Genomic DNA, 20,463 nt, shown 5'->3' with positions numbered 1-20,463 from the left:
TCTTCTAAAAAGCATTTAGATAGTTACATGGGTACAATGGGTATGGAAGGATGTGGGCCAAATGCAGGCAGTTGGGATTAGCTGAGGGGTTTAAAAAAGGGGCAGCATGGACAAGTTGGGCCGAAGGGCCTGTTTCCATACTGTAAACCTCTATGACTCTATGAGAGAGAGACATGGCCTTCTCACAAATCATTTCAGGCTGTCTTCAGGAGTGGGAGGGGTAGAGGGAAAGTCGAAGATAAGTTTATTGATTGGGTTTTTTTTCTCGCTAATGCCATGTTCAAGCTGAAAAACAAATAAAGGGCAAATAATAAAAACTAGGCCGCATTCTCGCTGGCATCAGTGATGAAAATGTACAGGTTTCAGAATTATTTAACCCATTGCAGCAACAGAAAGGATGAGAAACCCTCAACAGGCATAACAATGGTTCAAGGAAAGACAAAGCTTACCAATAAAATCCTCATTGCTCCACTCACTCCAGAACCGAGTTTCTTTGCAATGTTGTAATTTCATCCTTACTTTCACAGAGTGCCGTTTTGTTGGGTTGAGGTTGACAAGAACATACTCTGTTTCACCTTGGATGTTTAAATGCTAAAGCAAAACAGTTAGGCATGAAGACAAAACAATTAGGGACATAAGAAGTATTCTCTCTGGATGTATACACAGTAAAAAGTCTGACAACACCAGGTTTCAGTCCAACCGATTTATTTGATAGTAAATTCACTAGCTTTCGGGTTAGCCCCTTCGTCAGGTGAATGGAGAGTTCTGGCCTCAGACAGAGCGTATAAAGCACAGACAGTTTACAGATTACTGATTAGAATGCGAATCTTTACACCTAACTTGCTGTACAAGTCTTAAAGTGGCTAACAATGTGTGTGGAAGGAACACTGATCACAGGTTAAAGAGATGTCTGGAGACAATACACAAGACTTGTACAGCAGGTTAGGTGTAAAGATTCGCATTCTAATCAGTAATCTGTAAACTGTCTGTGCTTTATACGCTCTGTCTGAGGCCAGAACTCTCCATTCACCTGACGAAGGGGCTAACCCGAAAGCTAGTGAATTTACTATCAAATAAATCGGTTGGACTGAAACCTGGTGCTGTCAGACTTTTTACTGTGTTTACCCCAGTCCAACGCCGGCATGTCCACATCATCTCTGGATGTATCACAGCTTGGTATTTCTCCTACGCTGCCCAAGACCGCAAGAAACTACAAAGGGTCATGAACGAAGCCCAGTCCATCACTCAAACCATCCTCCCATCCATTGCCACTGTCTACCCTTCCCGTTGCCTCGGAAATGCAGCCAGCATAATCAAGGATCTCACCCACCCCAGACTTCTTCTCTTCCACCTTCTCCTGTTGGGAAAAAAATACAAAAGTCTGAAGACACGTACCAACCAACTCAAGAACAGCTTCTTCCCAGCTGCTGTCCGACTTTTGAATGGGCCTACCTCGCACTAAGTTGATTTTTCTCTACATCCTAACTATGATTGTAACACTACATTCTGTGCTCTCTCCTTTCCTTCTCTGTGAACGGTATGCTTTGTCTGTATAGCATCCTTTGTCTGTATGTTAATACACGTGACAATAATAAATCAAATCAAATCAAATTGGACTTTGTGCAATACAACAGCCTATGAAGAAAGCAGAGTTGAGAAACATTTTTCTTTTCTACGCACCGAGTTAGGATGATTGGGAATGTTTTACCTGAAAGGAGTCAGGAAGCAAATTCAACAGTAACTTTCAAAAGAGAATTGGAAGCACATTTGAAAAATAAAACTTTTGCAAGGCTATGGGGAAAGAACAAGGGAACAGGGCCCGGGTAGCACAGTGGTTAGCACTGTTGCCTCACAGCGCCAAGGAATTCCGGGCTTGGATTACAGTCGGTGTGGTGTTTGCACATTCTCCCCTTGTCTGCTTTGCTTTACTCTGCATGTTCCAGTTTCCCTCCCACAAGCTGAAAGGCATGCTGGTTAGGTACATTTGCATTGCTAAATTCTCCCTCAGTGTACAATGTTGATACAGAAAAGTTATACCAGGATTGGAGGAAATGGAGTGTGAAGAAAGGTTGAACAAACTTGGGTTGTTTTATTGGAGCATTGAAGGATGTAGGGGAAACTGATAGAGGTTTACAAGATTATGACAGGCTTGGATAGAGTGGATAGTCAGGGTCTTTTTCTCAGGGTTGAAAGGTACAGTACTTAGGCGCATAGGTTGAAAGTGAGAAGCGAAAAATATAAAAGAGATGTAAGGGGCAAGCTTTTCATGCAGCCTGGAATGCGTTGCCGAGGAAAGTGATGGAAACAGATTCCATAACAACATTCAAGAGGCAGGGAATAGAGGGATATGGACCACATTGTCACAAGAAAATATTAGCTTAGAGAGTCATCTGTACCGGCATAGACTTGGTGGGCCGAAGGGCCTGTTCCTGTGCTGTACTACTCTTTGTTTCTTTATTTACCTGACCAGGTGTCGGAGTGTGGGACAAGGGGATTTTCACAGTAATTTACTTGCACTGTTAATGTAAGCCTACTTGCAATGCTAATAAATACACTTTAAACATCAATCAGGTGGCTTGAATACAGGAATTGGGCCATCTTGTTGAAGTTGTACAAGACATTGGTAAGGCCACACTTGGAATACTATGTACAGTTCTGGTCACTCTACTACAGAAAGGATATTATTAAACTGGAAAGAGTGCAGAAAAGATTTAATAGAATGCTGCCGGGACTCGATGGTTTGAGTTATAAGGAGAGGCTGGAAAAGACTGAGGTTTTTTTCTCTGGAACGTAGAAGACTGAGGGGTGATCTTATAAAGATCTATAAAATAATGAGGGGCATAGATCAACTAGATAATCAACATCTTTTCCCAATTTTAGAGGAGTCTAAAACTAGAAGGCATAGGTTTAAGGTGAGAGGGGAGAGAAACAGAAGGGTCCAGAGGGGCATTTTTTTCATATAGATGGCAGTGAGTGTCTGGAACAAGCTATCAGAGGTGGTGGTAGAGGTGGGTACAATTTTGTCTTTTAAAATGACAGTTTAGATAGTTACATGGGTAAGATGGGTATAGAGAGATATGGGCCAAATGTGGGCAATTGGGACTAGTTTAGTGGTTATATAAAAAAAGTGCGGCATGGACAAGTTGGACTGAAGGGCTTGTTTCCATGCTGCAAACCTCTATGACTCTATAACTTATTCAAAGAGCCAGTTCAGGTACCGTGGGCCAAATGGCCTCCTACTGTGTTGTCTATCGTGGAATCTCCATTTCATAGGCCTTCCCTGACTCTTACTTGATGGTGATAATTAGTTGCCTCTGAAATCCTATAGAACTTCTACCCAACTCCTGACAGAACCCCAGTTGAGGGAAGAACAAAGTTGTCAGGAAATGGAATAAACGGCTGTTAACAAGCATTTCAGGGGAAATTTTCACCAGACCTACAGTTGGGAGAACAACTAAGATGCATCGATGGTAATGATGGATAATTGCATGAGGGATAAAGTAATGAATGTCAAGGCTTAGAGGATGAGCTGAGGTTGGGATGGTTCAAGATTATATGAAGCATAGAGCTGCCAGGCCATCAATGTTCCAGGATTTTGAATACATTTAAGTACTAAGTTTATTTATTCATGTCACAAGTAGGCTTACATCAACACTGCAATGAAGTTACTGTGAAAATCCCTTAGTCGCCACACTCCCGTGCCTTTTTGGGTTCACTGAGGAAGAATTTAGCATGGTCAATACACCCAACCAGCACATTTTTCGGACTGTGGGAGGAAATCGGAGCACCTGGAGGAAACCCACGCAGACACAGTGAAAATGTGCAGACTGTGCACAGACAGTAACCCAAGCCAGGAGTCGATCCTGGGTCCCTGGAGCTGACAGGCAGCAGTGCTAACCACTCTGCCACACTGATCTCTACTTAAATGGTCCACAAACATAATGGTTGATATAAAAATGTATCAATTGTTAGGGACGCACGAGGGAATGAAGAGATGAACACATAAACTTTACCTCAGTACAACCCTCTTCCAAATCTGTGACTTTCAGTTCAAATGCAAAGCAGTCAGTATTGATGTTATAACCTGGAGGCATGTCCCATTTCACAGTCAGATTTGGTAAAACCTTAAGGTTTACTGGTGGGTTGTATATCTCTGAAAGTTAAGGGCACCAAAAAACCATTCACGTTTAATTGAACTCTTAATGTTATGAGAAACACAGCAATCCAAAAGATATAAATGCATTAGGAAAATAGTTATATCATACCATATTCCCATGGGTCGATGCTTGTGTAATATGGTCGAATCGTTCTGGTATTACTTGATCCATTGACACGTATTAGAATTGTCTCCTCGACATCATATATGGCTTGATTAACTTGACAGCCATATCTCCCGTTCACATCTGTAAAATAATGAATACATCGCCGGGTGGTCTCGCTCTGCCTTAAAGGGAAAAAATTTTAAATTAGTACAAAAAACCCCAGAAAATTTGGAGTTGTTTTAGCTTATTATGGACCCACATTTTGACACTTACCTGTAATACATTACATACTTGGTGTCTAGTGGTGTTTTGCTACCCCTTCTCCATGTACAATTCATGGATGAATGATTATACAAAATGCACAAAAAGTTGGAAATCAATGTTTGTTGATCACCTGTGTTAACAAAATAAGCAGGATTTTAATTAAAAGTTATTGTGATGAGTGTGGCAAATTAACAATAATTTTTGTTCTGATGTAATTGAAAGAAATTATACCAAAAACATTTTCGCTCAGAAAATTAACTCTGGGCAGCGCGGTGGCACAGTGGGTAGCACTGCTGCCTCACAGTGCCAGGGACCCAGGTTCGATTCCAGCCTCGGGTGACTGTCTGTGTGGAGTTCATACGTTCTCCCTGAGGGTTTCCTCCGCGTGCTCCGGTTTCCTCCCACAGTCCAAAGATGTGCAGGTTAGTTGGATTGGCCATGCTAAATTACCTTATAGTATTGGGGGTGTGGTTTAGCAGGGTAAATATGTTGGGCTACAGGGATGGGGCCTGTGTGGGATTGTTGTCAGTGGGAAGTTTGATGGACCAAATGGCCTCCTTCTGTACCGTAAGGATTCTATGATTAATATAAAACAAAAAGTGCTGGTCCAAAATTTTAAATAGTGTGGGAGAACAAATAAGAATTTCCCCAGATCCTTGCTTTAACAATTTATGGTTCGCTTTAATATGATTCTTGGGATATTGGTGCCATGGGCAAGGGTAATGTTTATTGCAATTGAGAAGGTTGTGCCGAACCTTCTTTTTGAACAAGTGCATCTGTGTGTGCGTCTTTATAGATCTTTGAAGGTGGCAGGATAACTTGGGTGCATGTTGTGTACAAAATGCTGAATCCATATAAAGCTTTGGGAAGGCCACACACAGTAAGGTTAACATGCAGGTTCAGTCGGCAGTTAGGAAGGCAAATGTAATGTTAGTATTCGTGTCGAGAGGGTTAGAATACAAGAGAAAGGATGTACTTCTGAGGCTGTACAAGGGTCTGGTCAGACCCCATTTGGAATATTGTGAGCAGTTTTGGGCCCCATGTCTAAGGAAGAATGTGCTGGCCTTGGAAAGCTCCAAAGGAAGTTCACAAGAAAGATCCCTGGAATGAAGAGCTTGTCGTATGAGGAACTGTTGAGGGCTCTGAGTCTATACTCGTTGAAGTTTAGGAGGATGAGGGGGGAAGTTCTTATTGAAACTTACAAGATACTGCAAGGCCTGAATAGAGTGGACGTGGAGAGAATGTTTTAGGAAAAACTAGAATCAGAGGGCACAACCTCAGGATAAAGGGACAATCCTGTAAAACAGAGATTTTAAAACAGATATCCTGTAAAACAGAGGAGGAACTTCTTCAGCCAGAGAGTGGTGGATCTGTGAAACTCTGTGCCACAGAAGGCTGTGGAGGCCAGATCAGTGAGTGTCTTTAAGACAGAGATAGATAGGTTCTTGATTAATAAGAGGACTGGGGTTATGAGGTAAAGGCAGGAGAATGGGGATGAGAAAAATGATGTGGAGATGCCAGAGTTGAACTGGCGTAAACACAGGAAGAAGTCTCACAACACCAGGTTAAAGTCCAACAGGTTTATTTGGTAGCAAAAGCCACTAGCTTTCGGGTAGCTGCCCCTTCGTCAAGTGAGTGGGGAGTTCTGATCACAAACAGGGCACATAAAGACACACACTCAGTTTACAAAATACAGATTAGAATGCGAGTCTTTACAGCTAATCAAGTTTTAAAGGTGCAGACAATGTGAGTGGAGAGAGCATTAAGCATAAGTTAAACAGATGTGTATTGTCCCCAGACAGGACAGTAAGTGAGATGTTGCAAGTTCAGGCAAGTCATGGGGGTTACAAATAGTGTGACATGAACCCAAGATCTGGTTGAGGCCGTCCTCACGTGTGCTGAACTTGGCTATCAGTCTCTGCTCAGCGACTCTGCATTGTCGTGTGTCATGAAGGCCGCTTTGGAGAATACTTACCCGAAGATCAGAGGCCTAATGCCCAGGACCGCTGAAGTGTTCGTCAACAGGAAGGGGACACTCTTGCCTGGCGATTGTCGAGTGGTGTTTATTCATCTGTTGTCGTAGCCTCTGCATGGTCTTCCCAGTGTACCATGCCTCGGGACACCCTTTCCTGCAGTGTATCAGGTAGACAACATTGGCCGAATTGCAAGAGTATGTACCGTGTACCTGATGGATGGTGTTCTCACATGAGATGATGGCATCCATATTGGTGATCTGGCATGTCTTGTAGAGGTTGCTGTGACAGGATTGTGTGGTGTCTTGGTCACTGTTCTCCTGGAGGCAGACAATGGTTTGTTGAGGTTGTGCGGTTGTTTGAAAGCAAGAAGTGGGAGTGTGGGGATAGCCTTGGCAAGATGTTCATCTTCATCAAGGCGGTCTTCACGACACACGACAGTGCAGGGTCGCTGAGCAGAGATTGATAGCCAAGTTTCGCACACATGAGGACGGCCTCAACTGGGATCTTGGGATAATGTCACACTATCTGTAACCCCCATGACTTGCCTGGGCTTGCAACATCTCACTTACTGTCCTGTCTGGAGATAATACACATCCCTTTAACCTGTGCTTAATGCTATCTCCACTCACATTGTCTGTACCTTTAAGACTTGATAAGCTGTAAAGAATCACGTTCTAATCAGTATTCTGTAAACTGTGTGTGTGTCTTTATATACCCTGTTTGTGATCAGAACTCCCCACTCACCTGACGAAGGGGCAGAGCCCCAAAAGCTAGTGGCTTTTGCTACCAAATAAACCTGTTGGACTTTAACCTGGTGTTGTGAGACTTCTTACGATGAGAAAAATATCAGCCATGATTGATTGGCGGAGCAGATTCGATGGGTGATTTGCCTAATTCTGCTTCCACATCTAATGGTCTTATGGTCTTACATAATACACATAGTTCTGGAACAAGCTGCCAGAAGTAATAGTAGAGGCGGGTACAATATTGTCTTTTAAAAAGCATTTAGACAGTTACGTGGGTAAGACGGGTATAGGGGAATATGGGCCAAATGGGTGTAATTCGGCTAGCATGGTGGTTAAGAAAAAGGGCAGCATGGACAAGTAAGGTCAAAGGGCTTTGTTCCATGATGTAAGCCTCTATGATTCTGTGAATACCACACAGGAATCGAAAAGTGTTTGCTCAGGGCCAGATCAGCCGCAAGCTGGATAACCTTCAACAAAAGCATCACAGGATTTCTATATTCAATTTGTTGCGAGTACACACAGCAGAAAGAGGAACTGATAGTTACTGAAGTACCACCCAAACAAGGGCATACTGTGGAAACTGAATTATCGACACACAATCAAGAATGCAACAGCTCGGAACTGCAGACAACCACTCAACATTCCTTTTTATCCGCACAGTGGAAGATCTCAGCAGTACGAGCTCTGTTCATTGAGCTAGGGATTCCTGAAAGAATAATATGCAACAACGGAACCCAATTCACCTTCATCCCGGTACCTAAGAGAAACCAAGCAGCGTCCCTTAATGGCTATTGGCTGGCGGCTCTGATATCCATCATTATGAAGTGCTTCGAAAGGCTAGTCACAGCGCAAATCAACTCCAACATCCCGGATTACCTAGATCCACTACGGTTTGTCAACAGGTCCACAGCAGATGCCATTTCCCTGGCCCTGCACTCAACCCTGCAACACCTAAATAATAAGTTCACCTATGTCAGGCTCCTACTTACTGACTGTAGCTCAGCTTTCAACATTATTATTCCCACAAAACACATCTCCAAACTCCGTGGCCTGGGCCTCGGCACTTCCCTCTGCAACTGGATCTTGAATTTCCTAACTCACAGACCACAGTCAGAAAGGGTAGGCAACAACACCTCCTCCATGAATGTCCTCAATGCTGATGCCCCAAAAAGCTGTGTTCTCAGCTCCCTACTATACTCCTTATACACCAATGACTGTGTGGCCAAATTCCCCTCCGATTCGATTTTCAAGTTTGATGGCGACACCACCGTAGTGGCTTGGATCTCAGACAATGGTGAGACAGAGTACAGGAATGAGAGAGTGTCTGGTGAACTGATCCAGCGACAATAATCTCTCCTTCAATGTCAACAAAGTGAAGGATTGTCATCTACTTCAGGAAGCGTAAAGGAGAACATGCCCCCTTATAGTCCTATGTTAGACCATATGATCATAAGATAGGGTAAACTTTGTCTACATCAATGGGGGCAAAGTAGAAAAGGTTGAGAGCTTCAGGTTTTTAGGTGTCCAGATCACCAACAACCTGTCCTGGTCCCCCCATGCTGACGCTATAGTTAAGAAAGCCCACCAACGCCTCTACTTTCTCAGACTAAGGTTTTATCACATCTTGGTATGGCTCCTGCTCTGCCCAAGACTGCAAGGAACTACACAACATCATGAATGTAGCCCAATCCATCACGCAAACCAATCTCCCATCCATTGACTCTGTCAACATTTCTTGCTGCTGGGTAAAGCAACCATCATAACTAAAGACCCTATATACCCCAGGCATTCCCTCTTCCACCTTGGGAAAAAGATACAAAGTTCTGAGGTCACGTACCAACTGATTCAAGAACAGCTCTTTCCCTGCTGCTGTCAGACTTTTGAGTGGACTTGCATTAAGTTGATCTTTCTCTACACCCTAGCTAAGACTGTAACACTACATTCTGCACTCTCTCATTTTTCCAGACTCACCACCCTCTGTGTGAAAAAACTGCGCCTTTGGCCCCTTTTGTATCTCTCCCCTCCCACCTTAAACTATTCTCTCTAATTTTGGACTCCCTTACCTTTGAGAAAAGATAGAACAAAGATCAAAGAAAATTATAGGCCCTCCAAGACTACATGAACCATGCTGCCTGACTTAACTAAAACTCCCTACCCTGCCGGGGACCGTAACCCCCCATTCCCATCCTATTCATCTATTTGCCCCTTAAAACTGACTATCGTATCTGCTTCCACTACCTTCCCCGGCAGTGAGTTCCAGGCACCCACCATCCTCTGTGTAAAAAACTTGCCTTGTGCATCTCCTTTAAACCTATGCTCCCTAGAAATTGACCCTTCCACCTTGGGAAAAAGCCCTGACTATCCATTCTGTCCATGCCCCTCATCATCTTATAGGCTTTTACCAAGTCAACCCTCAACCTCCGTCGTTCTAGTGAGAACAAACTGATTTCTCCAACCTCTCTTCATAGCTAATGCCCTCCATTCTCGGCAACATCCTAGTAAATCTTTTCTGTACCCTCTCCAAAGCCTCCACATCCTTCTGGTAGTGTGGCAACCAGAATCGAACACTATATTCCAAATGCTAAGTTCTAAGTCATTGACTATCTAGCTGTTCAACGATGTGGAGATGTTGGCATTGGATTGGGGTGGGCACAGTAAGTAGTCTCACAATACCAGGTTAAAATCCAACAGTTTAATTTGGTATCAAGAGCTTTCAGAGCTCCATTCCTCCATTAGGTGAGAGGCGTTCTAGCCAGAGCTACAACAATGTGGTTGAACAAAGAACAGGCCCTTCGGCCCTCCAAGCCTGCACCGATCATGTGTTCCTAACTACACCATTTGTTTGTATCCCTCTATTCCCAGTTTGTTCATGTGGCTATCTAGATAAGTTTTAAATGATCCTAACGTGTCTGCCTCAACCATCTTGCTAGATATTGCAATCCAGGTCCCCACCAGCCCTTGTGTAAAATAAGTCTCTCGCATATCTGTGTTGAACTTGCCCACCTTACCTTGAACTTGTGACCTCTTGTGTTTGTCATTTCCGACCTGGGAAAAAGCTTCCAACTGTTCACCCTATCTACGCCCTTCATAATTTTATAAAATTCTATTAGGTCGCCCCTCAACCTCCATCTTTCCAGGGAGAACAGCCCTAGTTTACTCAATCTCACCTCATAGCTAAGGCATACCAGGCAACCTCCTGGTAAACCTTTTCTGCACTCTCTCTAAAGCCTCCACGTCATTCTGATAGTGTGGTGATCAGAAGTAGACGCAGTATTCCAGATGTGGCCTTACCAACATTCTGTATAACTGCAACATCATATGCCAACTTTTATACTCTATGCCCCGTCCAATAAAGGCAAGCATGCCATGTGCCTTCTTCACCACCTTTTCCGCCTGTGTTGCCACTTTTAAGGATCTGTGGACTTGCACACCCAGATCCCTCTGTGTGTCTGTACTCCTAATGGTTTTGCCATTTATTGTATAGCTCCCCGCTGCATTAGACCTACCAAAATGCATCACTTCGCATTTATCTGGATTAAGTTCCAAGTGCCATTTCTCCGCCCAGTTTTCTAGCCTATCTATATCCTGCTGTATTCTCTAACAATGTTCATCACTATTTGCAACTCCAGCAATCTTTGTGTCGTCGGCTAACTTATTAATCAGACCAGCTACATCTTCTTCCAAATCATTTATATATATTACAAACAGCAGGGGTCCCAGTACAGAGCCCTGTGGAACACCACTAGTCACAGACCTCCATCAGAAAAAGACCCCTCCACTGCTACCCTCTGTCTTCTATAGCCAAGCCAGTTCTGTACCCAGCTAGTCAGTTCACCTCTGATCCCGTGAGATTTAACCTTTTGCACCAGCTTGCCATGAGGGACCTTATCAAATGCTTTACTAAAATCCACGTAGACGACGTCCCTCGTCAATCGTTTTTGTCACCTCCTCAAAAGACTCAGCCAAATTTGTGAGGCAGGACCTCCCTCGTACAAAACCATATTGACTCTTAAATGCCCTCGGGCAACTTGGAATGGGCAATAAATGCTGGCCAGCCAGCGGCACCCATGACCCACAAATGAATACATAATATATAAAGAAAAGATTGTGCATGTTCAGGAGTCTGCTCATTATGTAATGTATAGATTTGTTTATAACCAATATATATAATATACACACACCTACGTACACGTATTTAGACATTAATTATAATGATATATACAGCTGCCATACCTGGTGGTGGTTGAATATCTTTCACAGTCCAGTTACTTTCTTTAAAAATTACATTTTGCATACCAACGGGCACATTTTTAACTCGTACGGAAACACCCCTGTGTAATTCAAATACTGTCATATATTCTGGTTCCAAAAGCCTGGAATCCTGTATTAAATAGTAAAACAATTGATGTTTTGAAAACAATTCAAAAAGGAAGGCACGGTCACACAGCAATCAGCACTGCTGCCTCACATAAGAACATAAGAAATAGGAGCAGGAGTAGGCCATCTAGCCCTTCGAGCCTGCCCCGCCATTCAATAAGATCATGGCTGATCTGAAGTGGCTCAGTTCCACTTTCCTTCTTTCTCCCCATAACCCTTAATTCCCTTGCCTACCAAAAACCTATCTACCCGTGTCTTAAATATATTTAGCGAGGCAGCCTCCACCACTTCAACGGGCAGGGAATTCCAGAGATTCACCACCCTTTGAGTGAAGAAGTTCCTCCTCAACTCCGTTCTAAACTGCGCCCCCCTTATCTTGAGGCTGTGCCCTCTAGTCCTGCTGTCCTTTCTGAGCAGGAAGAATCTCTCTACCTCTACCCTATCCATCCCCTTCATTATCTTATACGTCTCTATAAGATCCCCCCTCATCCTTCTAAACTCCAGCGAGTACAAACCCAGTCTATTCAGCCTCTCTTCATAGTTCAACCCCCTCGTCTCCGGTATCAGCCTAGTGAACCTCCTCTGCACTCCCTCCAAGGCCAAAATATCCTTGCGTAAGTGCGGCAACCAAAACTGTACTCCAGCTGTGGCCTCACCAGTGCCCTGTACAGTTGCAGCAAGACCTCCCTGCTTTTATGTTCTATCCCCCTCGCTATGAAGGCCAGCATCCCATTCGCCTTCCTGACCACCTGCTGCACCTGCAGGCTGGGTTTTTGTGACTCATGCACAAGGACCCCTAGGTCCCTCTGCACCGTAGCATGCTGCAGCTTTTCGCCCTTTAAATAGTAATCCCTCTTACTATTTAAGTACGGCGCCACAGCGCCAGGAAACCAGGTTCGATTCCTGGCTTGAGTCAATTTCTGCGTGGAGTTTGCACGTTCTCCCTGTCTCTGTGTGGGTTTCCTCCATGAGCTCCAGTTTCCATGCACAATCCAAAGATGTGCCGTTAGGTGGATTGGCCATGCTAAATTGCCACTTGGTGTCAGGGGGTTAGCTAGGATAAATGCATGGAGTTGTAGAGATAGGGCCTGGGTGGGATTGTGTTTGGAGCAGACATGATGAGCAGAATGGCCTCCTTCTGCACTGTAAGGGTTCTATGATTCTTATGGTGCCTTTTATGTATTTTTGCTAAATAATGAAAAGCCCTTACGGATGTTAAGATCAGAAACCCCAAGATAGATTATGAAGCCAGACTAGAGTCAAACATTTTCCTATTTTGGCATTAATGTAAAGATTTTCCCCAAAAAATTCTAATTTCCCAATGAATGGGAAATTTAAAAAATCCAATTTTTTTTAGGGTGATTTCCAGAATGAATCTCCAACACACTGTGCAACACAGAGTGCTGTAGCTTGACTAAGCCTGGGTTCGGGGCATATTCCTGCCTGAGAGGCTGGCAGCACAGTGCTGAGTGGGTTACTGCACATGTGCCGAATTGTCAGAGCAGAGATCGGCGAATGCGCAGTGGCCCCTCATTGCAGATCGCTGGCCTACCGGGCAATCCCCCATCGCTAGCCCACTGACTCCCCCACCCCCCGAGCGGTGACAGCCTGGACCTCTGCGGGCCAGCCCCTATGTTCCACTTGCTCGTCCCGCCACCCCAGCCAGCCCAGATCTCCCTGACCGCATCCGCCCCCCCACTCCCTGACTGTCCCGAACTGCCCTCCACCCGGATGGCCAACCCCGATTGCCCTCTTCCTTCCCTCTGCCTGTGTTCCCAATGCAGAGTGGCACCAGTGATCAGGCCCAATTTGGTCCTGCCCCCTCCAAAGGCCCTGCCCTCTTTGGCACTGCCCGAAGCCGAGTGGGCAGTTTTCCTTTTGAGGAGTCTCAGGGTGCCTGGCTGGCACTGACCAGGTTGGCAGTGACCAAGGGGCATCCCCCCTTACTACTGACATCCTTGGGGGGACCTCAATGGCCTTCCTCCTCTCCAGCTGGGTCAGCCTGCCTGATTTGAGGTGCCATCCTTTGAATGTGATGTTAAATTGAGATCCCACCTGCATGTTCAAACTTACTGTGGGGGGTGGTGGGTGGGGGAGTGGTGGGGGTGCAAGACATGTGAATGGAGAGAGAAGCTGTTCTCAATGGTGGAAAGGTGGAGAACCTATTTAAGATGATTGACAACATATTGGTATTAGGTTTTAACATGGCAGAGAGAAAAGAATAAAATCTTACTTTTTTCCAAGTGTCAGAATCGAGGTACTTATATTCAAACTGATATCTAACATCAACCGCCTCCTTTATGTCTTCACTGAGGCCACCATTCCAAGTAAATGTCAGTTCTCCGAGCTGTATATCTACAATCGTAATGTTGGTCGGTGGATTAAGTTCCGCTGTTTTAAAGGTAGTAAACAAACATTAATGAGCGAAAAAAGAAGCTGTAAATGTATAAGTTGAATTCACATTCAGGCTGCGGTTCGACACTAGCAGACAATGAGAGAAAATGTACATCTAGGAACTCTGTATAACTCTTAGGAAAAGCAAGGCAGGAAAAGCCTATCCACTTTGTCAGCGTCATCTTTCTCCTTAATTCTTGCATGACTTCCCACTCTACCCATCTTGATTTTAACCTCTCTCACACTCATCCACCCCCCCCCACAAATCTCCTCCCCCTCACCTTGAACTTGTGTCCTCTCATGGCTGACCCTTCAACTAAGGGGGACAGTTGCTCCTTATCCACTCCATCCATGCCCCTCATAATCTTACATTCATCAATCAGGTCGCCTCTTAGTCTTCTCTGCTGCAACAGTGCAAGTCTATTCATCCAGTCTTCATATCTTAAATGCTCCATCCTAGGGAGCATCCTGGTTAATCTCCTCTGCACCCCCTCCAGTGCAAGCACACCCTTTCTATAATGTGGCGACCAGAACTGCATATCGTACTCTAGCTGTGGCCTCATTAGAATTCTACACAATTCCATTGTGACTTCCCTGCTACATCTGAGGTCTGTACACGCGCAGTAGCTCCGCCTGCAGGCTGGCTGGCAAGTTAAGCTCAGCCCACTGCCTGCAGCAGCTAGAAAGAGTCTACACCATTTTTTCAGTGACTAAGTGCATTAGATTGGGCATGAAAACTCACCCATGAAACAGATCAGGAGCTCTCCTATTTTCATGCTAGTTGGGCACTTCCCGTGAAATTCTGCCATGCAGTGCAGTAGAAGCTCTTCAGCCCATCGAATTTTCATCGACCTGTGATAATTACCTAACCGACCTACCCACCTAATCCCATCTACCAACACTTGGCCCACTGCCTTTAATGCTATGAGATGCCAAGTGCTCATCTGAGTACTTTTCAAAGGCAATTTGCCTCCACCATCCACCCAGGCAGCGCATTCCGGACCTTCGCCAACCTCTGGGTAAAAATGTTTTCTCTCACACCCATCCACCCCCTCGCAAACCTCTTCCCCCTTTATCTTGAACTTGTGTCCTCTCATGGTTGACTGTTCAACTAAGGGGAATAGTTGCTCCCTATCCACTCCATCCATGTCCCTCATAATCTTACACATCTCAGTCAGGTCGCCTCTTCATCTTCTCTGCTGCAGCAGTCCAAGTCTATTCATCCAGTCTTCATGTCTTACATGTTCCATCCCAGGGAGCATCCTGGTTAATCTCTGCTACACCCCCTCCAGTGAAAGCACACTCTTAATATAATGTGGCGACCCCAGAACTGCATACAGTACTCTAGCTGTGGTCTCATCATAATTCTATACAATTCCAACGTGACTTCCCTGTTTTTGCAATCTATGCCTCAATTGATAAAGGCAAGAATCCCAGCTGCCTTTTTTCACCACCGCATAAACATGCCCATCCACCTTCAGCGATCTATGGACAAACACGGCAGAGTCCCTTTGTTCCCCAGAATTTTCTAATGTCATTGAATACTTCCTCGTCAAATTGCTCTTTCCAAAGTGTATCACTTCACTTTTCAGGGTTAAATTCCATCTGCCGCTTATTTGACCATTCCATCTATTATCTTCCTGTAGCCCATGACACTCCACCTCACTGTTAACCACCCGCCCAATCTTTGTGTCATCTGCAAACTTACTAATGCTACCCCCTCACATAAACATCTATGTAGTTTATATAAATGAGGAATAATAGGGGGCCCCACCCTTTTCTTGATTATCCTCCTCCCATTGATATAGATGCAGAATATCACAGAATCATAGGATCATAGGATCCTACAGTGCAGAAGGAGGCCATTCAGCCCATTGAGTCTGCACCGTCTGGGGATTTTCCCTTTTGTTTTACTAGCCAGAGCTTTCTCATATCCCCACTTTACTCTCCTAATTGCTTCTTAAGCTCCACCCTGCACTTTCTGTACTCCACTAATGTGTCTGTTGATTTGCTACTGTTGTTCCTGCTGAACACCTTTCTTTTCCTTTTTATCATATCATGAATATCTCTAGTCATTCATGGTTCTCTGGGCTTGTTACTCCTTCCTATCACCCAAGAGGGAACATGTTGGACCTGATGAAGGTGCAGCGCTCAGAAAGCTTGTGATACCACATAAACCTGTTGGACTTTAACCTGGTGTTACAAGACTTCTTACTGTGCCCTATTTTAGTAAAAGCTGCTCCCCCTGCATTCCAAAATGCCTGTCTATTTCTTTGTCTTTAACAAGCTTAAATTGTACCATGTTGTGATCACTATCACTAAAATGCTCTCCCATCACCACCTCAACCACCTGCCCAGATTCACTCCCCAGAATTAGGATCAGCACAACTCCCTCCCTCATTGGACCCTCCAAATATTGCCCTAAAAAATTATCCTATACATATTTCAAGAAATCCATTCCACAGAGTCACAGTCATAGAGGTTTACAGCATGGAAACAGGCTTTTCGGCCCAACTTGTCCATGCTGCCTTTTTTTTAAACCCTGGAGCTAATCCCAATTGCCCGCATTTGGCACATATCCCCCTATACCTATTGTATCCATATAGCTATCTAAATGCTCTTTGAAAGACAAAATTGTACCCACCTCTACTACTGCCTTTGGCAACTTATTCCAGGCACTCACCACCCTCTGTGTGAAAAAAATTGCCCCTCTGGATAATTCTATATTTCACCCCTCTCACCTTAAACCTATGCTCTCTAGCTTTAGACTCCCCTACCTTTGGGAAAAGATGTTGACTATCTAGCTGATCTGTACCCTTCATTACTTTATAGCCCTCTATAAGATCACTCCTCAGCCTCCTAGGCACTAGAGAAAAAAGTCCCTGTCTATCCAGCCTCTCCTTATAACTCAATCCATCAAGCCCCAGTAACATCCTAGTAAATCTTTTCTGCACTCTTCCTAGTTTAATAACATTCTTTCTATAATAGGGTGATCAGAATTGCACGCAATATTCCAAGTGTGGCCTTACTAATGTCTTGTACAACTTTAACAATATGTTCTAATACCTGTATTTAATGTTCTGACCAATGAAACCAAGCATGCCAAATGCCTTCTTCACTATTCTGTCCACCTGTGACTCCACTTTCAAGGAGCTATGAACTGAGTAAGTCCTGCCCTGGTTCAATCTACCAAATTGCATCACCTCGCATTTGTCTAAATTAAACTCCATCTGCTATTTGTCAGCCCACTGGTCCAATTGATCAAGATCCAGTTGCATTTGGAGATAACTTTTCTCACAATGCCACCAATTTTAGTGTCATCTGCAAACTTACTAACCACACCTCCTATATTCTCACCCAAATCATTAATATAAATGACAAATAACAGTGGACCCAGCACTAATCCCTAAAGTACACCACTGGTTTCAGACCTTCAGTTTAAAAATCAACTCTCTACAATCATCCTCTGGCTTCTATCAAGAAGCCAATTTTGTATCCATTTAGATACCTCACCCTGGATCCCATGAGATTTAACCTTATGCAACAACTTATCATGTGTTATCTTGTCAAAGGCCTTGCTAAAGTCCATGTAGACAACATCAACTGCACCGCCCTCATCTATCTTCTTGGTAGATGAGGGCCCTTCAAAAAACTCAATCAAATTTGTGAAACATGATTTTCCACTCACAAAGCCATGCTGACTGTTCCTAATCAGTCCTTGTGTCTCTAAATGTCTGTAAACCCTATTTCTCAAAATACCTTCCAACAACTTGCTCACCACAGATGTGAGGCTCACTGGCCTGTAGTTCCCAGGCTTTTCCCTGCAGCCCTTCTTAAACAAAGGCACAACATTTGCCACTTTCCAATCTTCAGGCACCTCACCTGTGACTATTGATGATTCAAATATCTTGGCAAGGGGACCCGCAATTTCTTCCCTAGCCTCCCACAACGTCCTGGGATACACCTCATCAGGTCCCAGGGATTTATCTACCTTGGTGTGCTTTAAGACTGACAATACCTCCTTCTCTGGAATATATGCACTTGACTTTATATCTAATATTGGGGAGGATGATATCACCTAATATTATTACCCTTTATTGTTTTTACATACCTCTGCAAATTGCACACATTTTTGCAACTTAAATAATTAGTGCCATTTTGATCCCTAAACTTTTCCACCTCTTTATATTGATTTCCTCTTTTCGGATGATACTTGAAACATATCCTTTGACCAAACTTTGAGTCACCTCACCTAATATATCCTTAAATGGTTCTATATTAAATTTTGTTTGATAACATCTGCAAACCACTTTGGGTCATTTTAAGTTTAAGTAGGTTTATATGAGCACTGCAATAAAGTTACTGTGAAAATCCCCCAGTCACCACACTCTGGTGCCTATTTGAAAATTTAGCATGACCAATGTGCCTAACCAGCACAACTTTAGACTGTGGGAGAAAACCAGGGCACCCGGAGCTAACCCACACAGGCGCAAGGAGAATGTGCAGACTCCACACAGACTGTGACCAAAGCCTAGAATCGAACTTGGGTGTTGTGAGGCAGCAGTGCTAAACATTGTGCCATCGAGTCACTCAGGTCATTGAGACTTAATAAAAGTTATAGCTCAATTTGGCTCATTATTGGTTATTATCATTAATTTTCTTATTAGTTAATAGGAAACTTATAAGATGCACTTGGACATCATTAATGTAGAAACATGGTAGTGCAAAGTGAACAATTTGAAAATGAGATAGGAACTGTCTTGGGAAGGAAGGGCATTTAGGAACATGGAAGTGGGATTGAAAACTTGGAGCTGCCATTGTTAAGAGGAAATGGGGAAACAGACTCTGTAGCAAGGGAAATCTTAGTACTTACTCAGGTTATCTCGGAAGTTTGGGTTTCCATCACTTAACGCAGTTCGTAACACAAAGGAGATCACCAAGCAAACTGCCAGTAAGAACATAGTAGAAATCTTCAGTAGAAATTCTGCCTACTCAGAAATAAAACTCAGATGCCAGACGATAAAACTCCCTGAAAAAAGAAGAAAGGAAAATAATACCACCTTATAAAAATGGAAGTAAATTTGGGCACATTTTTTGCAATAAATGATCTTTTTCCACCTTTTGCAAAACATTAACTCACAGCTAACGAGGGAGTTAAGTGCAGTGAAATGCAGGACAGCATTTGCGATAGTGCAGATCAGTATTGCACTGGATTATCAGTTCATCTCACAAACTCACAGATGAGAATGTCACCGGCTGAACCACACTGACCAAGTGACTTAACACATAAAAAAGGCGAAGAAGCTACAAACAAAAATAAATACGGAAACAACCAAACTACTTAAGGCAGTGGTCACCTGAAGCCAATACATGCAGTGCAAAAGGTAGGCTGGTATTTTTGCCTACGAGAGACATAGGTCAAGTCAGGAAATTTTCTGTGTCACTCCCCCCACCTTGTTTGAACGCAATAGAAAATGCCAAGTATCCTGAAAGGTGCAATCTTCTCTTTGGGGTTGCTGGAGGGGTCGGGGAGTGATGGGGGAGTGATGGGGTTGAGGGGGATGTGGTGGCAATGTGGGGAATGGTTTCGAGTCCACCGACCTAGGAGTAGATCAGAGGTGGCTACGTGCACAGCTGAATGTTGGAACAAGCTGGATAAAAGATGGCGGTGGAGGTGACTGGGGAGGCAGGTGGATTCTCAAGGTGATGTGGAAATTTGAAGCCAGGCTTGGGGTTGTGGTGGCGGGGGGGAGGTGGGGGGAGACTAGGGGAAGGGTCTTAACAGAGAGGATGGGTCGAACAGAGGGAGCACCCACAGTGCCAGACCTTATAGGCAGAGGGGTGGGGGGAAGGGGGATTTGGATTGGGATGTGTGGAGAAAGGGGGATCTTGAAAAAAGAGAGAAAGGGAGAAAGAGAGACAGCCCTTACCACCACCACTTCCCCCCACTCCATTGCTAACAATCGCCCCCCACACCCCCCTACCCCTCCCCACCCTACCAGGGGCTAGGTCATTGTGGCCTGTTGGGTTTCATCCCATTTCCCCTGCACCGAACACCACCTACCAGCCTCAAGTTGAGGCCAGGGCAGGAAGCATCCTTTGAGTGGCCAATAATTGGTTGCCCTTGGCCTCTCGCACCCCCTATACAATCGCAGATGTGGCATTTCCAACCATTGCACGCGTTCCCTCAGTACTGTACTAATGTCAGCCTATACAGTTTGTGCTCAAAACTCTAGAAGTGAGGCAACCTCAATCCATGACCTTGAGACTCAGAACTAAGGCAGCCAGCATGGTGGCACAGTGGTTAGCCCTGCTGCCTCACACCACCAAGGACAATGGGTTTGATTCCCAGCTTGGGTCACTGTCTGCGTGGAGTCTGCACCTTCTCCCCATGTCTGCGTGGGTTTCCTCTGGATGCTCCGGTTTCCTCCCACAGTCTGAAAA

At 44.4% G+C, this 20,463-nt stretch overlaps 1 protein-coding gene across 1 annotated transcript in view; it reads right to left on the bottom strand.

Annotated features, from left to right (window-relative positions):
* Positions 1-18,996, bottom strand: part of LOC145349436 (interleukin-5 receptor subunit alpha-like) — a 28,526-nt gene extending 9,530 nt beyond the window's left edge. Inside the window, exons 1-7 of the mRNA XM_080197975.1 lie at positions 18,893-18,996; positions 13,859-14,016; positions 11,482-11,629; positions 4,536-4,656; positions 4,266-4,444; positions 4,014-4,153; positions 450-591 (exon numbers count right to left, since the gene is read on the bottom strand). Of these exons, the coding sequence (XP_080054101.1) occupies positions 450-591; positions 4,014-4,153; positions 4,266-4,444; positions 4,536-4,656; positions 11,482-11,629; positions 13,859-14,016; positions 18,893-18,980 (976 nt within the window). The 5' untranslated portion in view covers positions 18,981-18,996. The remainder of the gene's footprint in view (positions 1-449; positions 592-4,013; positions 4,154-4,265; positions 4,445-4,535; positions 4,657-11,481; positions 11,630-13,858; positions 14,017-18,892) is intronic.
* Between the last annotated feature and the right edge of the window lie 1,467 nt (positions 18,997-20,463).

This window comes from Carcharhinus amblyrhynchos, chromosome 10 (genome assembly GCF_965287045.1).
Source record: "Carcharhinus amblyrhynchos chromosome 10, sCarAmb.v2.hapA, whole genome shotgun sequence".
Lineage (NCBI taxonomy): Eukaryota > Metazoa > Chordata > Chondrichthyes > Carcharhiniformes > Carcharhinidae > Carcharhinus > Carcharhinus amblyrhynchos.
Note: the sequence above shows the minus strand (reverse complement) of the source record. Positions and strands in the feature narration are given on the sequence as shown.